Source organism: Periophthalmus magnuspinnatus, chromosome 4, assembly GCF_009829125.3.
Source record: "Periophthalmus magnuspinnatus isolate fPerMag1 chromosome 4, fPerMag1.2.pri, whole genome shotgun sequence".
NCBI classification, from domain to species: Eukaryota; Metazoa; Chordata; class Actinopteri; order Gobiiformes; family Gobiidae; genus Periophthalmus; species Periophthalmus magnuspinnatus.
The window spans coordinates 5,325,945-5,351,027 of NC_047129.1; the positions used below are offsets into that span (position 1 = coordinate 5,325,945).

The 25,083-nt window shown below is 39.0% G+C and overlaps 1 protein-coding gene across 1 annotated transcript in view; it reads right to left on the minus strand.

Moving 5' to 3' along the window:
* Positions 1 to 25,011, minus strand: part of shroom2a (shroom family member 2a) — a 29,852-nt gene extending 4,841 nt beyond the window's left edge. Inside the window, 7 exon segments of the mRNA XM_033992095.2 lie at positions 3,937 to 4,025; positions 5,115 to 5,718; positions 5,720 to 7,276; positions 8,017 to 8,139; positions 16,763 to 16,911; positions 23,593 to 23,803; positions 24,681 to 25,011. Of these exon segments, the coding sequence (XP_033847986.2) occupies positions 3,937 to 4,025; positions 5,115 to 5,718; positions 5,720 to 7,276; positions 8,017 to 8,139; positions 16,763 to 16,911; positions 23,593 to 23,799 (2,729 nt within the window). The 5' untranslated portion in view covers positions 23,800 to 23,803; positions 24,681 to 25,011.
* Between the last annotated feature and the right edge of the window lie 72 nt (positions 25,012 to 25,083).

Sequence of the window (25,083 nt, forward strand, 5' to 3'; positions counted from 1 at the left end):
AAGCTTTTAATTACACATCCCTGCCCCACAGACTATCATCTTCAGCTCAATGAAATAATACGCTGCAGTGCATTGTGGGTAGTATGGCTCAGCGTGACATGGCACACTTCTCCGTTCCAGTGTAGGACTCTGCGCAGTGTTTAGTTGGCAGGGCAGACATGCATACTTGAGTTCCCACAAGTCGACGCAGAGGAATAAATAATCCTCCGGTGCAAAGGAGAAGCAAAGGCCACATCACTTTTTCCTCCCTGGTTTCGGTTTTAACTCTTTGAAGATAGATGCAGTAAGATGGGATGGTGATACTTTTAAAATGACTATTTGTTTTAAAAACACTCAAAAAAGACAAATGTAATTATTTACCATTGCAAAATCCCATAATTTAGATATGAAAATGTTTGGTGCCCTCTGTTGTGTAAATGGACTGATGACGTCAACAATGACACTCTTCATTGTACTTCTTGTAGTATAAATATCCACTTTGAATTAATGGTGCATTTTTGACTGAATAATAGTATACATTTAACTTATTGTATTTAATCTATCTATTACATTGGATTGACATCTGGACAGGGTTTTGCAGTTTAAATTCTAAAAGTTAAATCCATCTGCAGGTCCATTGTGGAGTTAACACAGACATTTCCCATTTACAACCACCTACCAAGGAAAGAATGTGGTATGATGTCTATCTTTTCATGTTGATCGCTTCCTTAATATTGACACCTTCCAAAACACCCCTCCCATAAAGCAAACAAAAACCTAAAGCTAAAATCCAGATAATGCAGTTGCTTTAAGTGCATCCCCACTATATTGTGTAGAGGACAATGTTTGTACCTTTATTTTGAATAAATTGAAATCCATCCAAGTAAACCTATTTTACAGTAACCAACTTGACCTACTGGACAAATTGAGACAATTCAAAGCGAAACCACCTTCTTTAAATTATACATCTACCATTTTTTTGCAAGTTAAATTTGTGACCCAAAGCATTGTAATTCGTCTCTCCTTTCAGCACTGATAAGATCTTTTCGCATGCTAATGCTTTGGAGAAAATCTATTAGCAACACTTAAAGCATACATATATTCACAGACAAGCCTTTAATCTCCAAACGTCATAATTAAACCCGGGTTGGTACATGTCCGGACAGGCTCTCTACATCAACTGTGTTAATGTGGATTGGTTAGGATTGGATAATAGAGAATGAGAAAAGAGATACATAATGCCAAAGCTATGATAACAGGATACAGAAGAAATACAATTCTGGGCACTAAATTAATTTAATCTGTCAAATGTATATAGTATGAAAACGCAATATTTAATACGTCTATTCAATAACTTTACAGTGTACAGTTTTTGTACAGGTGTTGGTCAACACATAATATTCAATAAATTCAAAGCCAAATTTTGGAGCTTGAAAATCATCTAAAATGTCATATACAGACTATATATCCTTTGAAAGCACAGTACTATCAGTTGTGTAACAAACAAGACAAAAAGTAGTTTGTCTATCAATGTCAGATGTCAGAATGATACATTTAAATTTACTAGTAAGCTTAGAAACCCTCAGCTAACTGACTGCCAATTAAACAATCTATTGTAAGTAACACACAACTCACCAGAAAGCTCTCCTGACTGCCGTAATCTCCACAGACCTACACTCACAGTATCCTATGAGTGCCAGTATGTGCCAGTATATGTGCTGCTATGTGCTAGTGAGTACATCCGCTGGCTTTGACCAACAGTCACAGGTGGCCAATATCAGTCAACCAGTGGAAATGGGTGGAGCCTGGCTGGTCCTCCTGACTTTTCAATAACAATAACCTCAGCAGCTGTTGTTCTGATGCTAATGGCCGTAATATGGGAGGGCCAGGACAATGGAGGTTACTCAACACAGGACACCCTACACCCTTCACTCGGTTTCACCTTTGGGAGTTTAGACACTGCATCACAACTCCTGATGGACTGGTTATAAATTGTGAAGTCATCTGAGTTAGTAGTACATCAGGAATGAACGATGATGAAATACTGGAAGATTATAATAGAGAGGAAATAAATGGTCATTGTTGTCTTCGAAAATATGAGCCTTAATTCACAAGTAAAAGTGATTCATTATAATGCAGTTTGGCTTAAGGTAAACTCAAAATGGGATGAGCCATTGTTATTATACTGTTAGACATTTCATATTTGAAATTGTAATGAGTAAGTCTATTTCAATATTTAAGTTTTAATCCATGTCACTATATACGGGTGGAGAAGTGTCCTACCTATATTACTGTAAAAACTAAAAGCCAAGCCTGGCTCCTGAAACACATGTTAATCTCTTGTACTATATACTCTGGATGTGTTGAAATAGCTTTGACAATATATTTTCCCTGTATTCTGCAGCCTAAGCACACAGTGGTCTGACAGAGAGACTGTGGGATGATCAATCTTGTGAAATCATCAACTCTTTCTCAGAGACTAACTGCTGTGCCCACAAAACAAACAGTAACCACGGAAACAGGCCTGGTCCAAGCTCACTGCTCACCAACTATGCATTCAAACTATGTCATTCATATGCATTTATTACAGAATATTGCTATAGTAACAGAGTTTTAGAACAAATGTATAGAATTATGCTCTTATGCATTGTGCAAATTGTGTCACATTTGCGTATTTAGAATATAAATAATCTAATCCTATAGCCAAAAAAAACAAAAAACTAAAAATCCTTGCAGCATGCAGAAAAAGCTAAAGAAGGTGGGCTTTAACAGTACCAAATAGGTTATTTCTGTCTATTTAAACAAAAAAATGCTGCACATTTTCAGACATTATAGAGTATAGTAGATCTGAATGGTAAGTCCATGCGGCGAGGCTTCTGAGTAGCACACTTCCTTTATAACCCAGATGCCTCACCCACAGTGACAGCCTCCACAGAGTCACCAGAGAGATGTGGATTATGCCCCTGTTCCAAAGCTCCTGCCACTGGTATGCTCTGTCACTCTATAAAGCCCTTATTGTTCATCCACTGTCTACACTACTTTCTCAACAAGACTTCATAGAAATATTTAGAATATGCTGCCTGTGCTCAAACGTCACTGAATATATACACGATCACTTCATCATTATACTTGAGGTAAAATTTATGCCAAATCAAATCAATCCCAAAAGTGAACAACCTTATCAGTCACTCAAAGACCACATTCGTACTAGGCAGTTAAGTGAGGTGTAGGGCTGCGCAGTGTGGTGATAAAAGTCGAATTGTGATCATCCCTGTGGAGATATGTTGTTGTCTTTTGTTTAATGCAGCTCTATGGTCAAAAACAGACATTTCCCACCACCGAGTAGGTGGTGGTTATATCCACCCATCACTCACTCAGTCTGAACAATAGAAGGAGTAAACTTTTCAAAACAACTGATCGCTTTAAAATTGTATTAAAGATTAAAACACATTAAGCATAATAAAAATGTAATTTTGGCCCTGAGAATATTGTGATATGATTTTTTGGTATATTGCCCACCCCTAGTTAAGTGTCTTGCCTATGATGATCACAATGACAGTTTGCACTAGCGCCACTGCTGCCCCACTGGAGCACCTGGTATTCTCAGCGGTCTCCTATCCAAATACTAACTAGAACCAACCCTGCTTAGCTTCCAAGGTCAGATGAGATCTGGTACGGACAAGGTGGTATGGCCCTTGATTTGCATTTCAATTTAGAAAACGTGATTTATGTACCGTAGATACATGTCCTGACACTGCCCTTTTATGCAGATTTACCACTGGAAAAAAGGTTATATCAGTTTGTTACCATGGATGCCTATAATAATTCAGTATCATTATTATTATTATTGACTCAAAGCCTAAATGTGTTGATATGAAGCTAAATATGTATCATTGGCACTGATCAACCAAGGTAGCACATGTGGAAGCCTGAAGTACAATTTAGCGCTGCACTCACCCTGTGGCTGCACTGAGCTGTTGAGCAGGTTTACAGTCCTCCATCTGGGAATATTCGCTCTCAGACTTTCGCGTAGGAACAGGAAACTTCTATAAACAGAAAAGCAAAACAAACAAGTATGGTCATACTAAAGTAAACAAACCCCCACCTGGTAAAAGTGCTACCTTCTGGATTTTGGCAAATTCAAAGTGACAAAGACCGGGATTTTAATGCTCAAGAGAATTTCCGCAGGTGGATGCCCCTTCCCTCAGCACAGGGTGTGTCCTCATGAGCAAACATGGTTTAATATTTGACTTGGCTCAATTACTTCATCTTAAATGCAAGATATGGCAAGAGAAACCAATTACACCCCATCATCATGTCTTCACTATTGCGGATTTTAATATGTATAAATGTGCAGATGGGAAGCTGGTCAGTTACATGCCAATCCCATAGAAGCAGGAAGCATTCACATAGGTTAGTGCATCAAATGGGATGGTGAATCAGCAACAGACCAATTATTTGTACAGAAATTGTGTAGTGCAGTGACTTAATACTACATATTGGAACAGTCTAACTTTCAAAAAAGGGTGGAGGTGGTGAGCGATATTGGCAAAAATAAGCCTAACTTGCAATCCGTCTGAAATTATTTCAAAATATGAATGACCAGTAAAATTAAAGAGGGGCTATTTTACTTCTAGGGGAATTAATTGCTAATATATCACATATTTAGATCACCATGTTACCTTTTATTGTTTTGAAAATGCACATCGCATCAAGTTTGCCAAATTGTTGTGGACAGTTTTGTATCTTGCTTTTGTATATTTATAGAGAATTGTCATGTGAGAGCATGGATGATGTACGCTTGTGGGCTAAGCATTGGACAGAATCTTACAACAGTAAGGAGGAACTGAATAGGGGCCAGAAGAGATCAATAAATTACTGACATCTAAAACCTCTTCAGGATGCAGAAATATCACCATATATTACATGTTACCTGCCTTTTTTTTAGTTTTTTTTAAATCAATTCAGTTTTCTTATTATGATGCTTGTTTTAAAATAATGAAAAATAAGTATTAAAAATATTGTGTAAACACATCACCTATCATCTATTAAGAAAAGCTATAGATTTACAATTTGCATTTCCTATACATTTGCCATTATGGTCATTATTGTAAGTTAGGAGAAACATATCTGACCTGTACAAAGACGTCTGCTGAGGGGGAGGACCTGGATCTCTCGTGGTAGCAGGTGCTGCTTCTCTCCTCCGTCCCGTGATCTAGAATATTATCAGCCGAATGGTACCGCCCAGATGCCCTCTTCTCTACAGCAGGTTTCTTCTGAATGCTCCACCTCTCCTCGTACTCTGCAAATGTACCCAGCCTCTGATGCTCGGGGACGGGCTGAGTGTTTGCTGAGCCTCCCTGGGTCTCCTCCGGACAATGTGGAGCAGGTGGAGCGGACTCTATGCTCGCGGCAAAAGACTTTGGCCTGACATCTGTGTGGTTCTTAGCTGTATTAACATAAAAATTTGATCCACTCTCTGTGTTTAGTGAGGAGTCTGTATTTTGATCTTCCTTTGTTCCAACGTGATGAATTTTATCAGGTTCGGAGAAGGATCTGACTTTTTTCTCTGATGAAAATCGTTTGCGTCCTCCGATACGAGTGACTTGAACATTGACCGGTCCTGATTTGCTCCGTACAGACTCCGAAACAGGAGGCAAAGAGGGGCTCATTTCTTTGCGCACTACAGATGTATAATTTGGAGAAACCTCCGAAATGGGATGCTCTAACCAAAACTGGCTCGAGGTCTCTTCTCCTAAAAGATGTCGCCTTGAGCACCCGAGCTTGTATTTCCTTCAGATTGTCCTTGTAAGCATTAGAAGTCGGCGTTGCATTTTCCGATGATTTCCAAACATCTCGATTTTCTTCAATCTCCATTTCGTTAGCCGGGAGAGTTGCTGCGCTTTTACTTTTCTGCAGTTTAGCCCTCCTCATCTGGATTTCATTCCTCAACGTTGTGGCAAATCGCTCATTACGTTGCATGTTCTTACTTTCACCTGGCCCGTCCAAGTTTGCGCCAGCATCTATAGACAAAGAGTGGAGTATAGGAGTAGCTTTTGGGCAAATTTTATTATTGACCTGTTGCTTTATGTCTTGGTGTGTAGCTGTAGGTTGAACCGGCATTGACCTACGCTGTTCCGACATCTTATTAGCGGGAAAGCTCATGTAGGAAGTCTCTACATTTGGAGGTGGGATTCCTCTTTCTTCCATGACTTTTGCTTGAGTGGCGTGTTGTGGAGGGGGCAGGCTATACCTCATTTTCGTAACATTCTGTGGGCTGAGACACACGCTGCGCTCACTGGATGTTGAAATCCTCCTATCCTCTGGTACAAACGGCTGCTGGACATTGGGATGTACAGGCTGGGTTGGTGTAACACAATAGTAACGGCTTTCGCTGCTTTGCTCTGATGCTGTGGTTGATGAAGACGTGCTTAAGTTTCTTCTATGACTTTGATTATGTGTGGAACCGTTACTTTGAATTTCCTGTGCGCTACTGAAAGGTTTAACAGCAGAGGATGTCCATGGCTGAGGGTAGAAAGTGCTTTTGTCACCATGATGTCCCTGTTGGACATTACTGGAGTGTTGCTTGTTAGCGTTAAACTGGGTGTGAACGTTTTGACTCATATTATCAAAGTCATTTTTTGGAGACAGATTGTAGCTCCGTCTATGGTCTGTTGCCATCTTACTATGAGGCTCTTGTGGCCCTTCAAAATGTCCCATACTATGTCCCCTTTCATGTTGCTTTGTGGCGGCAAAACTGTCACTGCGTGTGGGTGGAGCGGGTGGAGGTGGAGATGGCGATGAGGACTTTCTGTTCTTTTCTGGGACGTGCCAAATGGGGCCAAAGCTTGACCGACTTGAGGTGGATATCCTGGAACCAGCTTGGTCTTCACTGTGTTGACCATCACATCCTGGCATTTGGAAATACGTTACCCTGTCCTCCTGTCTCACCCCTTCACTTTGGACATTTCTATTACTGATATGTTTGCCTGCTGTGTCCCATTGGCCGACTTTGTACAGGACGTTTTCCGTAGACGCAGCGTTGCTTTTGGAGAGAGTGTAGTCCGGTGTGCCTGAGCTGGTAGAGAAGGAGCTGTAGGCAGAATCCCTCTTCCCCCCTCCTCCTCCCCCCAGGTGCTCCATGCTGTTGTTAGATTTGACAGGGGTGAGCAGGCCAGCTGGGTAAGGTTGTGGGACATGCTCTAGACTGTCCACGCTGCCGAGGGAGCTAAACTGATCTGAAACCCGGCGCAGGTTTGTCTGGTCCCAACTAGAGGTGAGGTCAGCTGATGAAGAGCTGAGGGGGAACAAAAACAACATGTCAGGAATAGTGCTGACAGTAATAACACATACACACACACACACACACACACACACACACCCACACACACACACACACACACACACACAGTAAATTGTAATTCACATTTAGTATTAAACTAAAGGTGAAATAAATATTAATGGAGCATTAGCACCACAAGTTGTAGATGCATTAATCTGTTTTTGAGTAAGCCATGTTATAGGCTAGGTCTAAACTGAGTAACAGCATTCAGTGGCAGTTGCAAGTGGTCATTTTAGCATAGTTTGCCTCAGCTTGCAATGCAGAATGTGAACAAATGTTTAGATACAGAGCTATAAGTTCATGGTGAGATTTGGGTTTGCATGAATTTGTTGTTTGCAGAGACAGTTTAGTGGTTTCCTAGTTATTATAATATAGTTTTGCTATGTGTTTGGATTTGAATGATATTTAGGAGAGGAAAAATACAATTTTCTATAGCCACAATTTTCTCAAGCTAATTCTTAAAATTCAGTCCTGGAGATCTCACACACAAACACCTGATCACTATGACTGTACAGATTTATGCAATACATTTTCAGGATTTTACACCATTAACAATTCTAAGCCAGTTTATAAACCTTTGACACACTGAATGTGATCAAACCAATAAAATATGTATAAATCTCACACCCACTCCACTTTATGGATGCTTCTTTTCACTGTAAGACTAGATGCAAAGTTTCATCCTGCAGACTTACCTTGCGTCATATCTGGTGTGCCAGACTTGAGTGGGTGGGGACTGCGTTTTGGCTGGCTCTGATTGGTGTTCATTGAACTTGGTGGAGTGCCAGGAGTGAGGCCTGCTCATGGGTTCATTCCGTCTGCAAAAAAACAAAAAAAACAGAGCCCGGATTAAAGACTCTGCCCTATGGAAAACGCCATGTCCTTCCCCTTATATGCATGCAGCAAAAATGTACTTCAAAAAACTGCATGCATGAAAGATTCTGGTGGTTTAAACTTATGCAACCACAGACACTGGGAACACAAGCATTTTTGCAGGACAGAAACTTTTGAGTGGTTTTAACCTTACCCTTTGAAACGGTGCTTTCTGAGATGCATGTAAAAAATGCATATAGACAACTTTACTGAATTCAAGCATAATATTTGAAAGATGTATAGAAAATAATAATAATAACAACAACATAATGCTGCACAAATGGGATGGGCATCATGACTAATCACAAAACACTAAAAACGAGAAAGCAGGCTATCATTGGGCTATGCAATTAACTACATTCAAGTATTGCTCCAATCAACTACATGATGGTCTAAATTATGCGCGGAATGATACAGGTGTTTTTTCTGTCACTCATTTCATCTACAGTAGTTTTTAAAACATTAAACCCAAGACATTATAAGATTATCTTTAGACAGTACATAAATAAGAGTAATGATTATGATAAATTATTACACAAAGACTTATAATTGTGACTTTTTCTCCTAAACCCCAGCAAAGAAAAGTTAAGCATGGTGAAGTGATGAATGGATATTATGATTCTAAGAGGAGATGGGGGGAGGGGAGTACATTATGGGATGTACAGTGACACATGTATTATCATGCTACAGGTCCATACCTCATTGAACTGCGCAAAATCTTCGTAAGAAAGCTCCTCGCCACATGCACGTCATTCTCAGAGGGCATTTTCTGAGCTACAAAATCCACCATTTTCATTTTCCTAGGCAGCAGGGGAGGAACACAGCACACTAAGAGCTTTGGCACAAACTACGATAACTAGGCAAATACACCAGGAGACAATTCATAACATTGGTAATAGATTGCTTTTTGACACTACACTACACTACACTACACTACACTACACTACACTACACTGCAAACTTACTTAGACCCTCTACTTGCAGTTTATAAGTGGAGCCACTGCCCCCTCTTGTGGACAGGCCATGCGGCTCTTTTATGGTTATTGGGGTTAAAAAACTTGACCGACATCACTCGGTTGTCTGATGTCGGTAGAGGGCATCATTTTGCTCATCAGTCATAAGCTCATGATTTTAATGGGGGCAGAGTGGAGGTGCAGACCTGAGCCATATGGTCCCAGAGGAGAGCACAAAGCCAGCATGGGGCAGGGGGCTTAAAAGAATGAAGAATCTCTTACACAATCAGATCGGCCCAAGCTGTCGTCTGCCCCCTTGTCCCACTGTGTGCGCCATGGCGCTTTGGACCAACTCTAACACACACACAAAAGACACTGTTTAACCTTTAACTTGGTACGGTCTTAGGATGTGCCAATTATTGACATTTAGGAATAGTGTTTTCAAATACTGCATATTTTTAAAAGTCCTGAGATGTTCTTATGGACCAGTGCATTTAGAGTGACTTAATGTTACTGGAGCTTCCTACTCTCGTAAATAGGTTGGGCAATTTAATGATTAATACTTTTTAAAATTTTAGAGAGAATTTCATCTGTGGTGTAACCGTGGATTGAAATGGTTTTGCTCTACTTGCAGTTTATTTGAAGTATTTATTTTTGTCTAGGGTATATAGACAAACTAAAAACATTCCAACAGTGAGAAAGCCTTGACAATGCTCTTTCTCCTCTCTAAGACTGGGACAGGTCGACAAAGCTGAGGTCATGAGGTCCTGCCCCTTGAGGCACCTCCAAAGCCCTGCACTGATCTGCACTCAAGAGGTGAAAACAACTGCTTCCTCTCATCACTTTTTATTTCAACTCAATGCAGAATTGCCTCCTATAAAGGCTGCATAGTTTATTATCAAATAACATACACATTTGTTATTAATGTCCAGCCATGTTATTTCCATATAGATAGATACTGAGATTATTTTATAATATTTCTGTACCATATCCTCTAAATTAGTATATTAAAATAATAATTTATGAATACATATTAAAACCTGAATAAATATGCAGAGGGTCATAACATGAGCAACTTATGTTCACTGTTCTACTCTCCAATATCCAACTGTTTTTCTAACCTAAATGATGCCTCCGATTGATTTATTTAAGCTTATTAAAAAGTGAAATTTCCACAAAATGACATGGATTAGAGTAGAGGCCTATTTAGGAGACAAAGGGAAGCCAACCCAGAGCCTCGAACCTCACGTCGTGCCCAGCAAGTCCATGTTTGTGGGGCACTAGAGCTAGCCACACATGGCGCCTGCTATTGGGATGCAAATGAGGGTGGTTTTATTAGGCCTATCGTCCGGGATACAGCTGGGCCGCCACAGATATGCTCGGAAAGTGAATCAGGCGGATGGGGTGGGGGGCAGGGGCACACCACTGTTTTCTCTGAGAGACCACTTCAAGGGCCACATCTTACTTCCAAGTCATCCAAAAAAATGTCAGAAATATGTGACTGAGAGATATCCATGCTTAAAATGTGAATTTGGTGGTGATATTTTAGTAGTAAAGTATTTTAGTAGAGTAGAGTAGTTGAGTATTTAAATTTATTTTTTTATTTTAGTAGAGTAGTAAATTTACACATTTTATCCATTATCTAAGACCATTGAGATTTAATTATTTGATTTAAAGTTTGGTTACATTAATTGTCAAAAGTGGTTCAATTTATATTTTAATAGAAACTTTTGCTTGGCAGAATAAGTGGGCTTTGAAATGCTAAATATTACTTATCATGGCTTAACCTAGATGAAGCTTGACCTCATACTTAATGATAGACGAGACAAAACATTAACAGTATTAAGGTCATAAAATTAGGTAAGCCTCGTGTCTATGTCTCCACCGCTAATCTACACATGTTAGAGAAAGGTGTGGGCACGGTCAAAGAAGACAAGATGAAAGCAAAGCAAAACAACTCACCCAACATCTGGATCAAAGTCTCACATAGATTAAAGGAGGAAAGAGGTAGTCCCAAAGAGCCTGGAAAACCTGGACTAGAAATCAATTTGAACCAAAAAAGCCATCCAGTAGCAGGCAGCGGCATTCCCTGCTCACTTCAAAGACGAACCAAAACAAAAAGACATGTTTAGGCCACTGCCGTCCAAAGCACTGTGCATCAACAAGTCCCTATATACTGCTGAGTAAGAAACTTCTACATACTGCTAATTCTACCCAAAATCCAACACATCAAGGACTTTTCACAAAATTGGATCAGATTTAGTTGGGGGGAGATTTTCGAGTGGATTACCGAGGTTTTGGCCCTGAAAATGGGGGAGGAAAAGTGCCCAGGAGAAGGAGGAGGGCTATTGTCGCAGCCAGTCGCTCCAGAGAGTCCCTGCACCTTGTTGCATCTCATTGGCCATCGGGCTAATATGCTAATGACTCCTCTCGTCCGTCTCCTGTTGTGAGAGGGACATGCATTCTTCCATTACTATAGCAACAGGTTGATCTTTAAGGAGGCGGGGCCAGTCGTGTTTCCTGAAAAACTCAATAATGTAATTGACACAGGAGTTTAAGGCAAATTTTATGAGTTAAGATTTTGTGAATAATACATAGTCTAGCACAAGTTTAATTTGAATCTAATCAAGATCTCAATTTATATGTTATTTAAAGCAGCAATGATTTAGGAATGTAATGACCTCTGCCAGTTGAATTATATTCCATGTTTATCCATGGGTTTCAAAATCATGAGAAATTTTGAAAAAATATTATATATATTTGAATGGCCAGACATCATAAAAATGGCACCATAAAACAGGAAGTTAAAACCCCTATGTGTGTAGTGAGAAATTTTATGAACAAAATCTTTTGCATTTATATCTGATACTATAGGGTTTGAAAAATGGGGTTCATACTTTTATGTAAAACTCACTCATGTCATAAAGCTCAAATAAATTCCTTTGAATGTTGTAACCAAAGCAAAGCTGATTTAAATGTCCAGTGCTGGGCGAACAGGTCATAACTATCCAAGCAGACGGACAATGCTAAGAGATGCCTTCCAATAACACCATAAAAACTCATTTGGAAAACACTATTTTCCCTGACAGGCCAAGGCCAAACCCACTATGTAACTCTTTAAGCCTGAGCCTGGAGTTAGTAACAGCCTCCTCACCTGCTGCTTTTAGGTCCAAACACTTGGCACAGACACAGTAAACAGATTCTCCCTCAGGAAAAGAGTTTTAGCAAGAAAAGACACAGTTCCTGACAGAGAAACAAGCATAGTAACAGGGAAGACGATTTGCATTAGAAATAGTTGTAATGAATATAGGCTTGTCAAAAGTATCGAAAATCAGATATTAATCGATATTAAAAATACTATTGAAACTAGATACTCAGGTATCAACACTAAAAAAAGTCACATTCACAGGACAGAAATGAAACTTTCCTGAATAGCTTTAGAATAAGACCACATAGGCCAGTATACATCCATGGACCACTATGGAACCTACCTGGACAACAGAGATTACATGGCATCACATGATAATATAAAGGAAGTACTATTATTTAATGCTGAAAATCACATTCTATCTATTGTCTAACAAAAGGGTGTTTATTTTCATCGTGGTATTGGAATTGGTATTGTGTATTGAGTTTATTCCTTAGTATCAAAATCAAGTTTGAAATTTTAGTATCGTGACAACATTAGCTCTAAAATGGACAGAAAACTTTTTTTTTTTTTGTACTCAACAATGATATGCAATCAAGTAAAGTAAAGTACTTTACTACTTGTACTACCACACAATAGTCCCACAATAGATCACTATGAAATAGGGCTCATATACATTTTCTTAAGTAAAATATAGATACCTAAAAATTGTACTTAAGTAAATTAAGTACTTTTTACTTTTACGTCACTACATTTGAGAGCAGGTATCTGTACTTTCTACTCCGCTACATTTTTTATCTAACAAAAAATGTAGCATCCTGACTACAGTATACTTTAAGTATTTAAGTATATTGTTACTTAAATAGATTTTTTCATGTGATACTTTTACTTGAGTAACTTTTTGCCTCTACAGCTGTACTTTTAAGTAACACAACTGAGTACTTCATTCACCATTGGGGATGACGAATCAGGCAGAAACTTTAAAGGTTTTAACAGGTTTTAATATAAAGAGTGCATTATTTTCCTCAGATTTTTTGAGACGTCACAATGTAAACCAATTATGTATAAACAATGTCTAGTTCCTATTCCCCATTCGTGATCTATACCCCTAAAACATGTCTGCACTCTACTGTACTGTATCCCAAAACTTGTCTCTGTGTAGTCCTACCCTCTGCTCTTACAATGAGCTTTTTCAGTGGCCTCTTACAATCAGGCCAGTTATTTTACAGGTGAGTGAGGTGAACCGTGAGCACTTTATAATGACCAGCACATTCCTGAGGTGAGTAACATACCAGCTGTCAAGTCTCTGTCTGCGCTGACCCCTGCATCACAGCAACACCTGGGCCTCCATTGTTTTAAATGTAGACTCTCAAATACATCACTATCACAGACCAAGAGTTACATTGTCTTCTGGTCCTCCTGCACTCACTGCTAACTGAAACAACAACAAACACGTCAGACTCAAGGCTCTCAGTAATGATTAAGCAGTCCATAAAAGTGTGAAGTGATAGGAGTTAATAAATACAGGCTGTTTGAAGAAGGGCCAAAACTAACAAAATGAAAAGCTTAAAAAGGAGTTGCCTTGGGGTGAGCGGCCCTTTAAAATGATAATTACTTAATATATAATTGGCTTCTCTACAAAATATTGCCAAATTTGCACATAAAAAGGTGAACTGTACTTTACATGAAATTATTTAAGAAAAACTAGCAGAGCCAGTATTTGGTAAAGTATGGAATGTATGCTTTTAGTATTTATGCTGTCACATCAACCCATAAAATAACTATCTTCTGAATGGAAAAAGAATTCTCAAAATGTTGTATATAAGAGGAAGTTCATACCCATGAATAGATATACAGCAAGGCCAATTGTGAGTATGTCTATGCAAATAACATACTGCAAAAAACTCAACACTCTTCTCTAGGGCCACAAATAGCTAATATATTTGAGTACATACCTCATAAATGTTTAATAAGCCGCCTTGTATGCCAAGCTGCAAAAATCTTTCACTTTATACCTTTCTTCCTGTCAGGACTGGTTTTAATGCCTCACCTTGGCTTTGGAACGAACCAAATTAAACCACAGGGGTGCATGTTTTACTAATCCATGTAGAAAAAAAAAAAAAAAAAAAAAAACTTTCAGTGCGCAACAATTTTAAGAAATCTACTTACCGCAAGAATTCAGAGCATTGCATACCAAACATGCTGCATGAGCTTATTTAGAAAAAAACAAAACAAAGGACAGTAAATGAAAGCCCCTCCCTTTGCAAGGCTATGTTCAATGCCAACACTGCAGGCCATTAACCTTTACCAGGCATAATTGGATTGTGCATGAACTCTTATAAGAGGAGACACCCGCAAACAGAAGAGTACACAATCTATGTAGAGTTATAATGGGCAAAATCCATGTTTCTAATTCAATGTGGTTATTGAAGTATCTTGGCCAAGAACACAACAACAGTATACAATGATAGCACATGTGGGTTAGCTGGCCAACAACTACTGTCTCAACAGTTCATGGGGGTAAATGCCATTGAGCCCCATCCCCTAGTGGTTAAGACTGCTAAAAAAAAACATACGGTTGATCCTTAGGTGTCAAAAAATAAACAAACTGGTGAATTAAATAGGGATCCTGATTACACCAAAATCACTTAAACATTTGTATTTTGTAAAGCAACAATTTGTACACCACACATATATATTTATATTTTGGGAAATTTCAAAAAATGTCCCAACTGAACATCCAATTTAAAGCATAACATGCTTGTCATAATAATGCCTATGAAAAAAGTTAAAGTTAAAGGCTGTATTACTTCTCTTTACCAGAAGGGGGAAACGACATGCTTCCAACAAGGTTAAAGTAGCAGTTCATTGCAGTGTGTGAAAAAAGAAAATCATGCTGCAATAGTAGTCTCAGCCTGAATTAATACACCATTAATAAGATTTGGCATATCATAACAGTTTATGTTTTATCTTTAGTTGACAATCTTGAATATACATTTAAAAAAATGCGGTAAAGTGTCAAATGTGTACATTTTCAAAGCAGGGGTGAATATTGTCTAGCCATGCACACAATAAATTACTTTTGACAGGATGTGTTCCTACACAAAGCCACACCTTTTGGGCTGCTGTGACGCGTAGCTGGTCTCACCTCTCTCACCCTCTCCACGGTGACATAGACCAACTATTTCTCATTACTCATCCCATGTAAACGACAGGTGAAACTCCGCCCCCCTCTGTTAGGGAAGAAGACAAACCTTTACATAGTGGCAGGTCATGACAGTTTCCTCATTGCACTATTCAAAGTAAATGCATGCTGCACTTTGTTAATGCTTTGTCAGTGCATGTAGACAAAGTAGATGTGTTGCCATACAAGGACATATTATTGAGTCATAAGACTAGTGTTATAGTGGTTCAGTAATAATCTCACAACACACCATCTCTTAAATCAGGCACTAACTTGTGATTGTGGGCAAGAAATAGCAAGGCTGTAGATGCTATTTGAGATGGACACAACAAAGTAAATTCCTGAACTTAAGCAGAAACACAGTAATGTCCCATGAGACATTTTGAACAAAGACCTTGCCTTTTAAGTAGAGCATTTTCATTAAATGGTGGAAAATGACAATACCCAGATACTTTGCCTGCAGTTTTTAAAAAGGTTTATCTGCATGTTTTATGACAATCAAATTAACTTCGAGATCACCGTTACAAACAATTCTGTATCCTACTTTTACCAGGCCTATTGGAAGAATACACAACGTGTGTAAGGCTTGTCCTTGTAAAAAGATAAATGGTGGGCTGACTTCCTTGTACGGTACGATGTGTTTAGGGATTACATTATGATATGATACAATGCAGAGGGAAAACGTGCACAGCTAGAGGAGACAATGAGCTCAGTGTTCACAAACAGGGCCATTTGTAGTATGTCTCCCAGCGCTGGGTTGACAAATGATTCATCAGTTCAACATGATATGAATACTCAACAATATAGTGGAGCGGATAAGCCACGCAGCTGCCTCTGATAAAAAAGACTCAATGTAATCATTTATTGTGGCTGACAGAGTTACTGGTGAACTGGATACAAAGCAAACAGCAGCTCTCATCAGAGGGAGCATGATAAACTGACACCGGTCCCAGTGCCAGAGAGTGACCTGTGCGTCATGTTTTCTGGGGCCCCGCCCACACCTGCCCAGTGGATTTAACAAAAGTATGACATCACCCTCTTACACGCTTTCTCCTTTCACTCCAAACTGTTACAAACGATAAAGTACAGTTGACTGGAGCTCAGAGGAGCAGGCAGAACAGGACCATCCAGCTGACAGCAGAGAGTGACGACAGGGAAGTGCACAGTGGCCTTCAGATAAGCAGCTGCAGAGAGGACCCACTTGTGTGTTGTTGTGGTCTGTTACCGTAGTAACAGAGGGGGCAGGAGCCTGACAGATGCAGATGCAACGCTTGGTTACCTACCTCTTCACCACCAGGCTGAGCGTCTTGTGGGAGCCTTTGACTAGGCAGATCGCCTCCTGTCTGTATCCACTCAGGGGAATCTCATTGATGTTGATGAGTTCGTCTGCCACCTGGAGACCCACGGCTGCAGCCTTACTGCCCTCCTCCACCTGTGACAAACATGAGAGTCAGCATTAAATATACATGACAAAAAAACAATTACATTTAACAAAACCATGCACTATTCCACAGAGGTGCATGTTCCTCCACTGTGAGGCTGAATATGGTTATTCATCTTGGTTAGACATTCTGTGTCTTAGGCTTACACACCACTGATAAGCAACAGTAACTTTTTGGTTTCAGTTTAGACACCTTTTAACGACAGAGCTGCAAATAATACAACTGTAATGTAAAGCTTGCTGTGTGATATTATACTCAATAACTATTGCAACCAATTACACAAAACACTAACTTCTCAAAGAGTTGCAAACCCAAACATGTGTTTTCCACACACTTTTAATAATGGCATTCATAATGCATTGCACATAAAACCAAACTAAAGAAATCATGTGAGCATTGTGTCTTAAAAAAACAACTGATTTTATGATGTGACAATAGACCACTTTCAAACACTGTGTTCCTGTAAAGAGCAGGTAAAGCATGTTCTTTGGTCGGTCTCACACTTCAAACACTGCTGTTCAGGCCAGTGGCATGAAACAAAGCGTATCATGTTTGCCTTCAAACCCACACCTGGAATAACATCTGTCAGAGGGACGTGCAAGCAGCAGCGCAGACAATGAACACTCACTGCTCCAGCAAGTGGAGCTTTGGAGGGTTTAGACATACATACATGACTTTAGGGCTGCCTATACTGGTCGAACTGTGACTAAATCAGTACAGAATTGAACTAGAGCAAAAACAAAGCTGTAACAGAATTATTAACAAAAAATGTTTTAACTAGCTTGCTTGCTACTAACAATTACTAATGTTCATGGTAAGAACCTGTGCAACTTGCACATGGTGTAACATCAACCTGCCATTCATGCGTTCTTAAAGGTGTATTGTGTAACTTTTCTGCTAACAGAGTCGCCACAGATCAGACCTGTAACTTGACCTGGTCCACAAACTGCTACTATGCTACTATTTGTAATTAGATGTTGTATTCTCACATACCACCACTACAGGTTACTTCTGTCTGATAGTGTACCAACTTTGGCCTGACAGAAGAAGACCAGAGGTCTTACTACGAAGTTTTATATTATTGAAAAAAAAATAAAAAATCCAACACTACATGACTCGTCCGTGTCAAATATAGCCCAAATAAAACAGGTCAAGGTTCTGTACGCACTGCCCAAAAGTGTCTGATACGAGAGGCTCTCTGTGGAAAGGGAACAGAGCGGGCACTTGGCACATTAGCACACACGCTCTGCAGAAGATTATCAGTCCTCCAACTCTAACCTGTGAGTTTGAGAGGGGGGGGTACTGCATGACTCAGCCTAGAAGTATGTGTACATTTACGTCTTATATGGCCTTCTCTATCCTCCAAACAGAGAGGCCAGATAGTGCTAATCACAACTTCTTTTCTTTACTCCAGAATGGGAGATTTTGAAGACAGCAGCGCACGGACTGAGGAATTTCATGCAGTCTGGCGAGGTTCCTGAGATGTTCCTGATATGGTAGTGTTTTGTAGAGAAAAGGTCGACAATGTAGCTTTGTCCAAACCTCCATCAAGGAAACGGCTCCTTAGCAACAAAGCATTTAAACAATGTAAAGAAAAAGCATTTAGTAGAGACAGGCTCATGTATAGCAATAAGGTATAGGCAAAAAGCATAATAATTATTTGATTTTTGGACAAAGGTGCTATGGCTAATGTATGTTTGTTTTTAATTTTGGGAACACTGGTGAAAATGGGGCTAGAGTTCTTTTGTCCATAATAGTACCAAATAGGCTATTGCTACATAGCAGTTTTTCCCTTGTGAAGACCAATCAGCTTGAGTCATAGCAGGTCTTTTGTTTACTCCTTCCTTCAGGCAGTAATCATGCCCACTCCAGCCATCACCCTGTCTCTTCAGTAAATAGCCTGCTCCTCAGAGACAGGACACTAAAGAGAAGGATGTGGCGCTGATGGGGGCACGGATGGGTCTTTTCTGCTGACAGATGTCCTTTGCGCCGCTTTGACAGGGCACCAAAACAATAGCTTACTCACACTGCTCTATCATAAGCGCCACAGTGAAAACAACCAGGACATTTCAAGTCAAACACTGTATTACAATGAAGTATATTATGAAAAGGAGCTGTACATGATTTTACAGTCTTAAAAAACATTTCCACCTTCAAGGCACCCGATTCCCTTTACATTAAGCATTCATTTACACAAACACATTTATACACTAGACACTGGGGTCAGGTGGGTTAAAGGTCTTTGGGATTCAAACCGCCAACCTTCGGATCAGTGGACAAACACCGTACCAACTGAGCAACTGTCACGGTAGACTGAACTAAACCAAGGCTGAAGCAGGACTGATACAACGTGCTTAAACTTCCAACTGAACCACAGGAACATATCTGTACGTTAAAAACCCAGAGCACCTCCAGAAGTTGTCATATCAATTTGAGAACCACTTCTCTCCCTTTTCATTGCACATGTATGTTGTTTACTCAACCATGGGACTGCAGTATTGAAGGAACTTGTGTGCCATAAAGATAACACTACAACATGTCACCCCCCCTTTGCCCTCATGTCCTGTCTGAGGCTGTCTGACCTCTGGCACAAGGCGGAGACACTAAAATCTAATAACAACAACAGCTATTGTAAAGTCACATTGCCACCATGTACTTATCCCACATTTCCTACTCATATATGCTGGCGTATATAAATGTATATGATGTCCAAAATGTCCATACAATAATACTATTTAGACTGACATTCCTCAGGTCGAGTTTAGTCATTGTTCCCTCATTTCTGTGGCATGTATTCAAGAGGATGACCCTTTAGACCGTAAATTCACTTGGAACAATAAAACCATGTGAGGGCATTTGGAGGAAGCAGGAAGTAGCAAACAAAAGAGAGCAACATTTTGGATTCTGGAAGAGACAAGAATTTACGCATTAGTAATGGGATATTTTCTAGCATAAATTTGTAGAAATATAGGGCAAAACCAGAGAAGTGCAATTAATCTAATTTTAACTGAAGTGTTGTAGGATAAACTGCAGTAGCCCGAGAGTTAAAGAGAAGAAGCATGGCGCTGGAGCATAGTGCACCAGAATGGGACTCAGCAGTCGGAGACATGAACCGTCAAGACACTGTGATAGTGTTGTCCATTCCAGTCTAGTACAGCCCAGTCTAACCATGCGCCTGTTGTGGGGAGTATTATACCTCTGATGACATAGACCAAAATAAGACTGAGCTGTACAGCACAGAAATGAAATGACTATACTAACATGATCATTTTAAATTATTTAAATCAGATTTCAATGTTTGACTGCAGGTCTGTCATCAAAAATCCCCAAGCGAATCTGATGGCATTAAAAGAATGTGACTGAGAGCAGAGTTTGGACTTTTTAAGAAAGAGAAAGTTTCTGTATTAAATGGTAATACAGTTAAAATAATTTATTTGTTGTAGGTTGGGACCATACACATTTTAATAAGAAAAAATACAAGTGAATTAAAAAAAAATAATGTTAATGTTCAATACAATAAGCACTATAGGCAAAAGCTCTATGAGCAAAAGTGTCAAATTGTTTAAGATTTCTTGCGCTAGTTTAGTATGTTTGAGAGCAATGAGGCTGAGACATACAAATATGTTTAACAAAGAGTAAGGTTATAATTGAGAAAAGATGTGTGTACCTGCAGGTTATCCATCATAGCAATGCATTGAGAACAAGTTTTCTTTTGCAGCCAACAAAATTTTTCTTCCATATAACTGGTTATTCTGGCAAAAGGACTTGTGCTGGAGGTGCATGCCCAGCTGTGTTGTGTAAAAGTGGATTATTTTAGTTTATTGAAACTAAGACATTTAAATCCGTGAAGACCTTAAGTATAACCTATGCTATGACAGGAATGTGTGGAATTTTAATTAGATCCAGGATATTTTTAACCAATCCCCTAAACCGCTCATCAAACTAAAGGGACATTTTATTATTGTTCATTTTAACAATCTGAAAACATGCAATCGGCCAACACCATGAGCCCTATATTGTGCTGGCTTTACTAGACTGACATAAAATAATACAGGACAAAAATATATACGAGAAGTCTACATGATTGACTTAAAAATATGGCAGATTTCTGATTAATTATGTTTAAGTGTGCAGCTAGGCCAGATCCCTAACATAGCAGTACCTATGCCTATTCCTAGGCATTAGATCCAGGGTAAACAAAGGATGTATGCACAAACTATCCACTGACCCAGTAAAGATACATGCCATTAGAATAACACATGGCTGCAGGGCTTCCTTTGGAGTTACTTGTATATACTTACTGAAACATGCAATGTACAAGAGACAGGACAGTAATAATGTAGTACCAGTGCTGCTGACCAAGTAAACCAGCATCTAACTTTTGACACACATTCAAAATTATTATTAGTGTTGCTACAGTTATTTAAAGGTTTTTCTTTTCATTATTTGGCCATTCTTGGTAAATAAAGCTTGAGCAAAAATTGTGCATATTTGGGCAGGTAGACACATTGCCAAATCCTCCAACTATCACGGGTGTAAATAATAATAATAATAATAATAATAATAATAATAATAATAATAATACATTTTATTTGTTAAATCATATATTTGATCCAAGCATGGTAGCATGAAGACATCCTCTAAGTGCTGTTATCATTTTTATTACATTTCTAGATGACAAATTACAGGTCTTTCTTGCATCTTTATCTATCAAGTCCAAATAACTCATCATATTATCAATGGTTTCATTAAGTTGGCTGCCCAAAAGATCACAAATCACAAATTCAGACTACACCGATCCAGTCATGCCATTCCTACAGGCTTCAAGTTGTCAGATAACTCTACATTTACAAAAATCAGGCTTAACTTCAGCATTTCTGCAGTCCTTTGTGCCAGATTTAGTGGACTAAAATAAGCAAACATCAAAACTGAACCTGCACAAAATATGTTCATACACAGGAGAAAACTATAAGCCAGGAAAAAACAATAGCACTAATAAAGGAGTAAACCTAGGCTAAACCATATTGAAGGATCAAACAGGATCAGCACAAAGATGATACAATAATTTTCGGTCTAACCAGGTACTATACTAACTATAAAACACCAAAACATGTGTACATGCCAATGTAGTGGGTGTGATTTCATAACGTGCACCATAGTCAGTGTGGCGGCGGCTAATTCTCAGGCATGTCAAGTTAGCTTGGCCAATATGTTAAGCATAAACCATGACCAATTTGACTTATATGACTGACGCACAAACGGGTTGAGCAACTCCAAAATATTAACGTATATCTGACCCACAAAGCACAAAAGGTCAACAAGACAAGGTGGTAGAATACAAAAAATACAAAAAAGCTATTATTTATTGATTTTAAGTGACTCAAAAAAAACTAAACAAGAGGTAAGGTTCAAGACTAATACATGGTGTTTAGCTTTAGTTACTCATTTTAAAATAAGCATTCACATCCCAAAAAACAATTTCAAGAATCCATTTTTAATTACTAAGACATGAATTTATGTAAAATTGAAGGCATTTTATTCAAAAATAACAAAAAGAACGTGACCCCTGTCCTTGATACTACATGTGAAACATAATTTTGTTAATATTTTCAATTGAATACTACATTTCTTGAAAAACTGTTGAGAAGTTACATATGACATTTTGAAGAATTATCAACTCTCCATTCGATGCATGTGGTCCACCTTGTTTGATGAGATAGCAAACATTAACAGTACTGAGAGTCAATGGCCAACCATGGCACAGTACTGTTCCTTGCAATGAAATCTTACTATTTCAAAAATTAGCAGAGCCAGAGTTTAAGCCATTTGTTCCTTGTAACCCACGACAAGAGCGTATTGTCAACAACTGCATCACCCGAAACTGTGTAGCAAGTCCCATTACAAATTTCACCCTTCTCTGAGTTGGACTTTGAACCCGATGGGTCAACGCACACAAATTACGGTTGAGAATCAAAAAGGTAAACCGCTCCTGACAAACAGAGGCTGGTGATTTACCCATGTCAGATTAACAAGCAGCAAGGTCCTTAGCAAATGATTACACAGGCCACAGAGACGTGAGGTGACAGCGTGGTTTTAGTGCTGATTGTAATAGGAATGACCTACATTAAGAGGTCGGACACTTAAACAAGGTCAATGAGGGTATCCAATAGAAAATGTCTAAAATTATACATTCAGAATTAACTACAGCTAAGAGGACAGAGTTGGATAAGCACACAGTGATTAGCAACAAAAGTTATTAAAAGTTACATTAGGATTTGGGTAGGCAAATTTTTCAACCAAGACCAATAACTAAATATTAAAGTTATTTGATTTTTCCTTTTTCCAAATTATAATTAGTGCAATTACATGTAATTTGTTTTGGACCACAGACAGGTATCCATCTCATTATTCCACAGCCGGAGGAAATAAAGGCCCCAAGGTGAAACAAAATTAAATTATGCCAAATGACTAGTCTACGTGGGGACATATTAAACATTGCTAGGTAATGTTTGAGCATTCGCACCTTGTAAAAGAAATCGGTCTGCAAATGCAATGACGCATGCATTTACAAAACAAATTGTACATGTTTACTGATCTGATCACTGAGAAATACATATACTCAGCTACTTTCACTTGTGCCCAATCCGTGTTTGAGCAGTTAAAGCTCTTACCTTGGTTATGATCAGAGGTTCTCTGTGCTCCAGTCCTCCTCTTAGTGTAAATCCCCACGGCGCTCCTCCAGTTAGGAAAGCCTCCACAAGCCTGCAGCCTTCTCCATCTCTGCCTCGCAGTTCTACATCCTCTGACCTGTGCATCACATGCCACACTGTCTCTGCCTCACCGAAATGTCCTTCACTTCTGTATCCCGCAGCATCCATGGCACTGCAGAAGTATACAGTACAGATTATTTACTTTAAGAGTTGAATTTTGTTTTACATACTACTTAGTTCAAACAAAGACAATAGAATGACGTCTTCTAAACTGTCACATTTTCCTAACGCATACTGCAAGACAAAGATATTCAGTATTAAGATAGATGAAATGCTATATAAAGTTAGTATCCTCAACTGCCCTTTTTACAGCCTAGTGCCCTCTTATAAATTGGGTTAACTTTGACACTTTTACAATAGACTATATACAAATGTCAACTGCATTACATAACCAAGAAGAACAATAGTGACACTAGTAATAACAACTAAAATAGGAAAACATAACCTACTTAATTTGAAAAGATTCAACAGTTTGTGTTTTTTTGTTTTTTTTTTTTGCCAAGATAATGTTATCAAGTGAGCATGAGATTTGGTTATCACAAGTTTTGACAAGGACAGTATTCTGAATAATGATCGACTCGGACATTTTGAAAACATCATGATATAAACTGGTTTTAGTTTAGTTTAGAAACGTGATGCTTTTGTCTGATGTTTACAGAGAGAATAACACACCCAGATACCGCATGAACTTCAACAGCTCAAACACCTGTTGTTATAGTATGGAGAAGGTGATTTAAACTTTTCGTGATCTAGTCTTTGACAGAAGTAGTTGGGGCGAACTGTCTGTGTGAACAATAGAAACCATCTTCCCGTGGATCAAGCCTTCAAAGTGAGCTGAGTCAGGCAGGGCTGTATTAATGTAGCTTATCCCGCTGTCCCTAAACAAACGCGCACTTTATAATGAGTTTGGACGCCCTTCTGACACATCTGAAACTGGCCAGAAATCAATTTAAAAAAAAACTTTAAAGTGAACTTAGAGGGGATCTTACCTGGGAAATGAACTGAAGAAGAAACCGGCGAACACGATCCTTTCATCGGACTGGCACGCAGCTATCTTCCTCCCAGGTTTAGGTTACGCACTCCTCATCTTTTTTAACCGATTCAGCTGTCAAAGAAACAAACGTTTAAAAGTTCCCAACTTCTGTGACAGTCTTTGTACAGCCGCTACTCCTGAATCCCACAAATAATATGATCCCCACAGTTCAACTGATAAATGCCTTATGATTCAACCCGACAACGACACACCACAACCCTCAGGAGAGTTTAAATTGGCTAAGCTAACCTAGCTCCATTCTTGGACAACAGGGATCAGTCCATTTACAAACAGCGCAAGTGTGCCATCTGCTGTTAGCTTCAAACTAAAGTTACATGAGTGCCTACATGTGTCTGCGT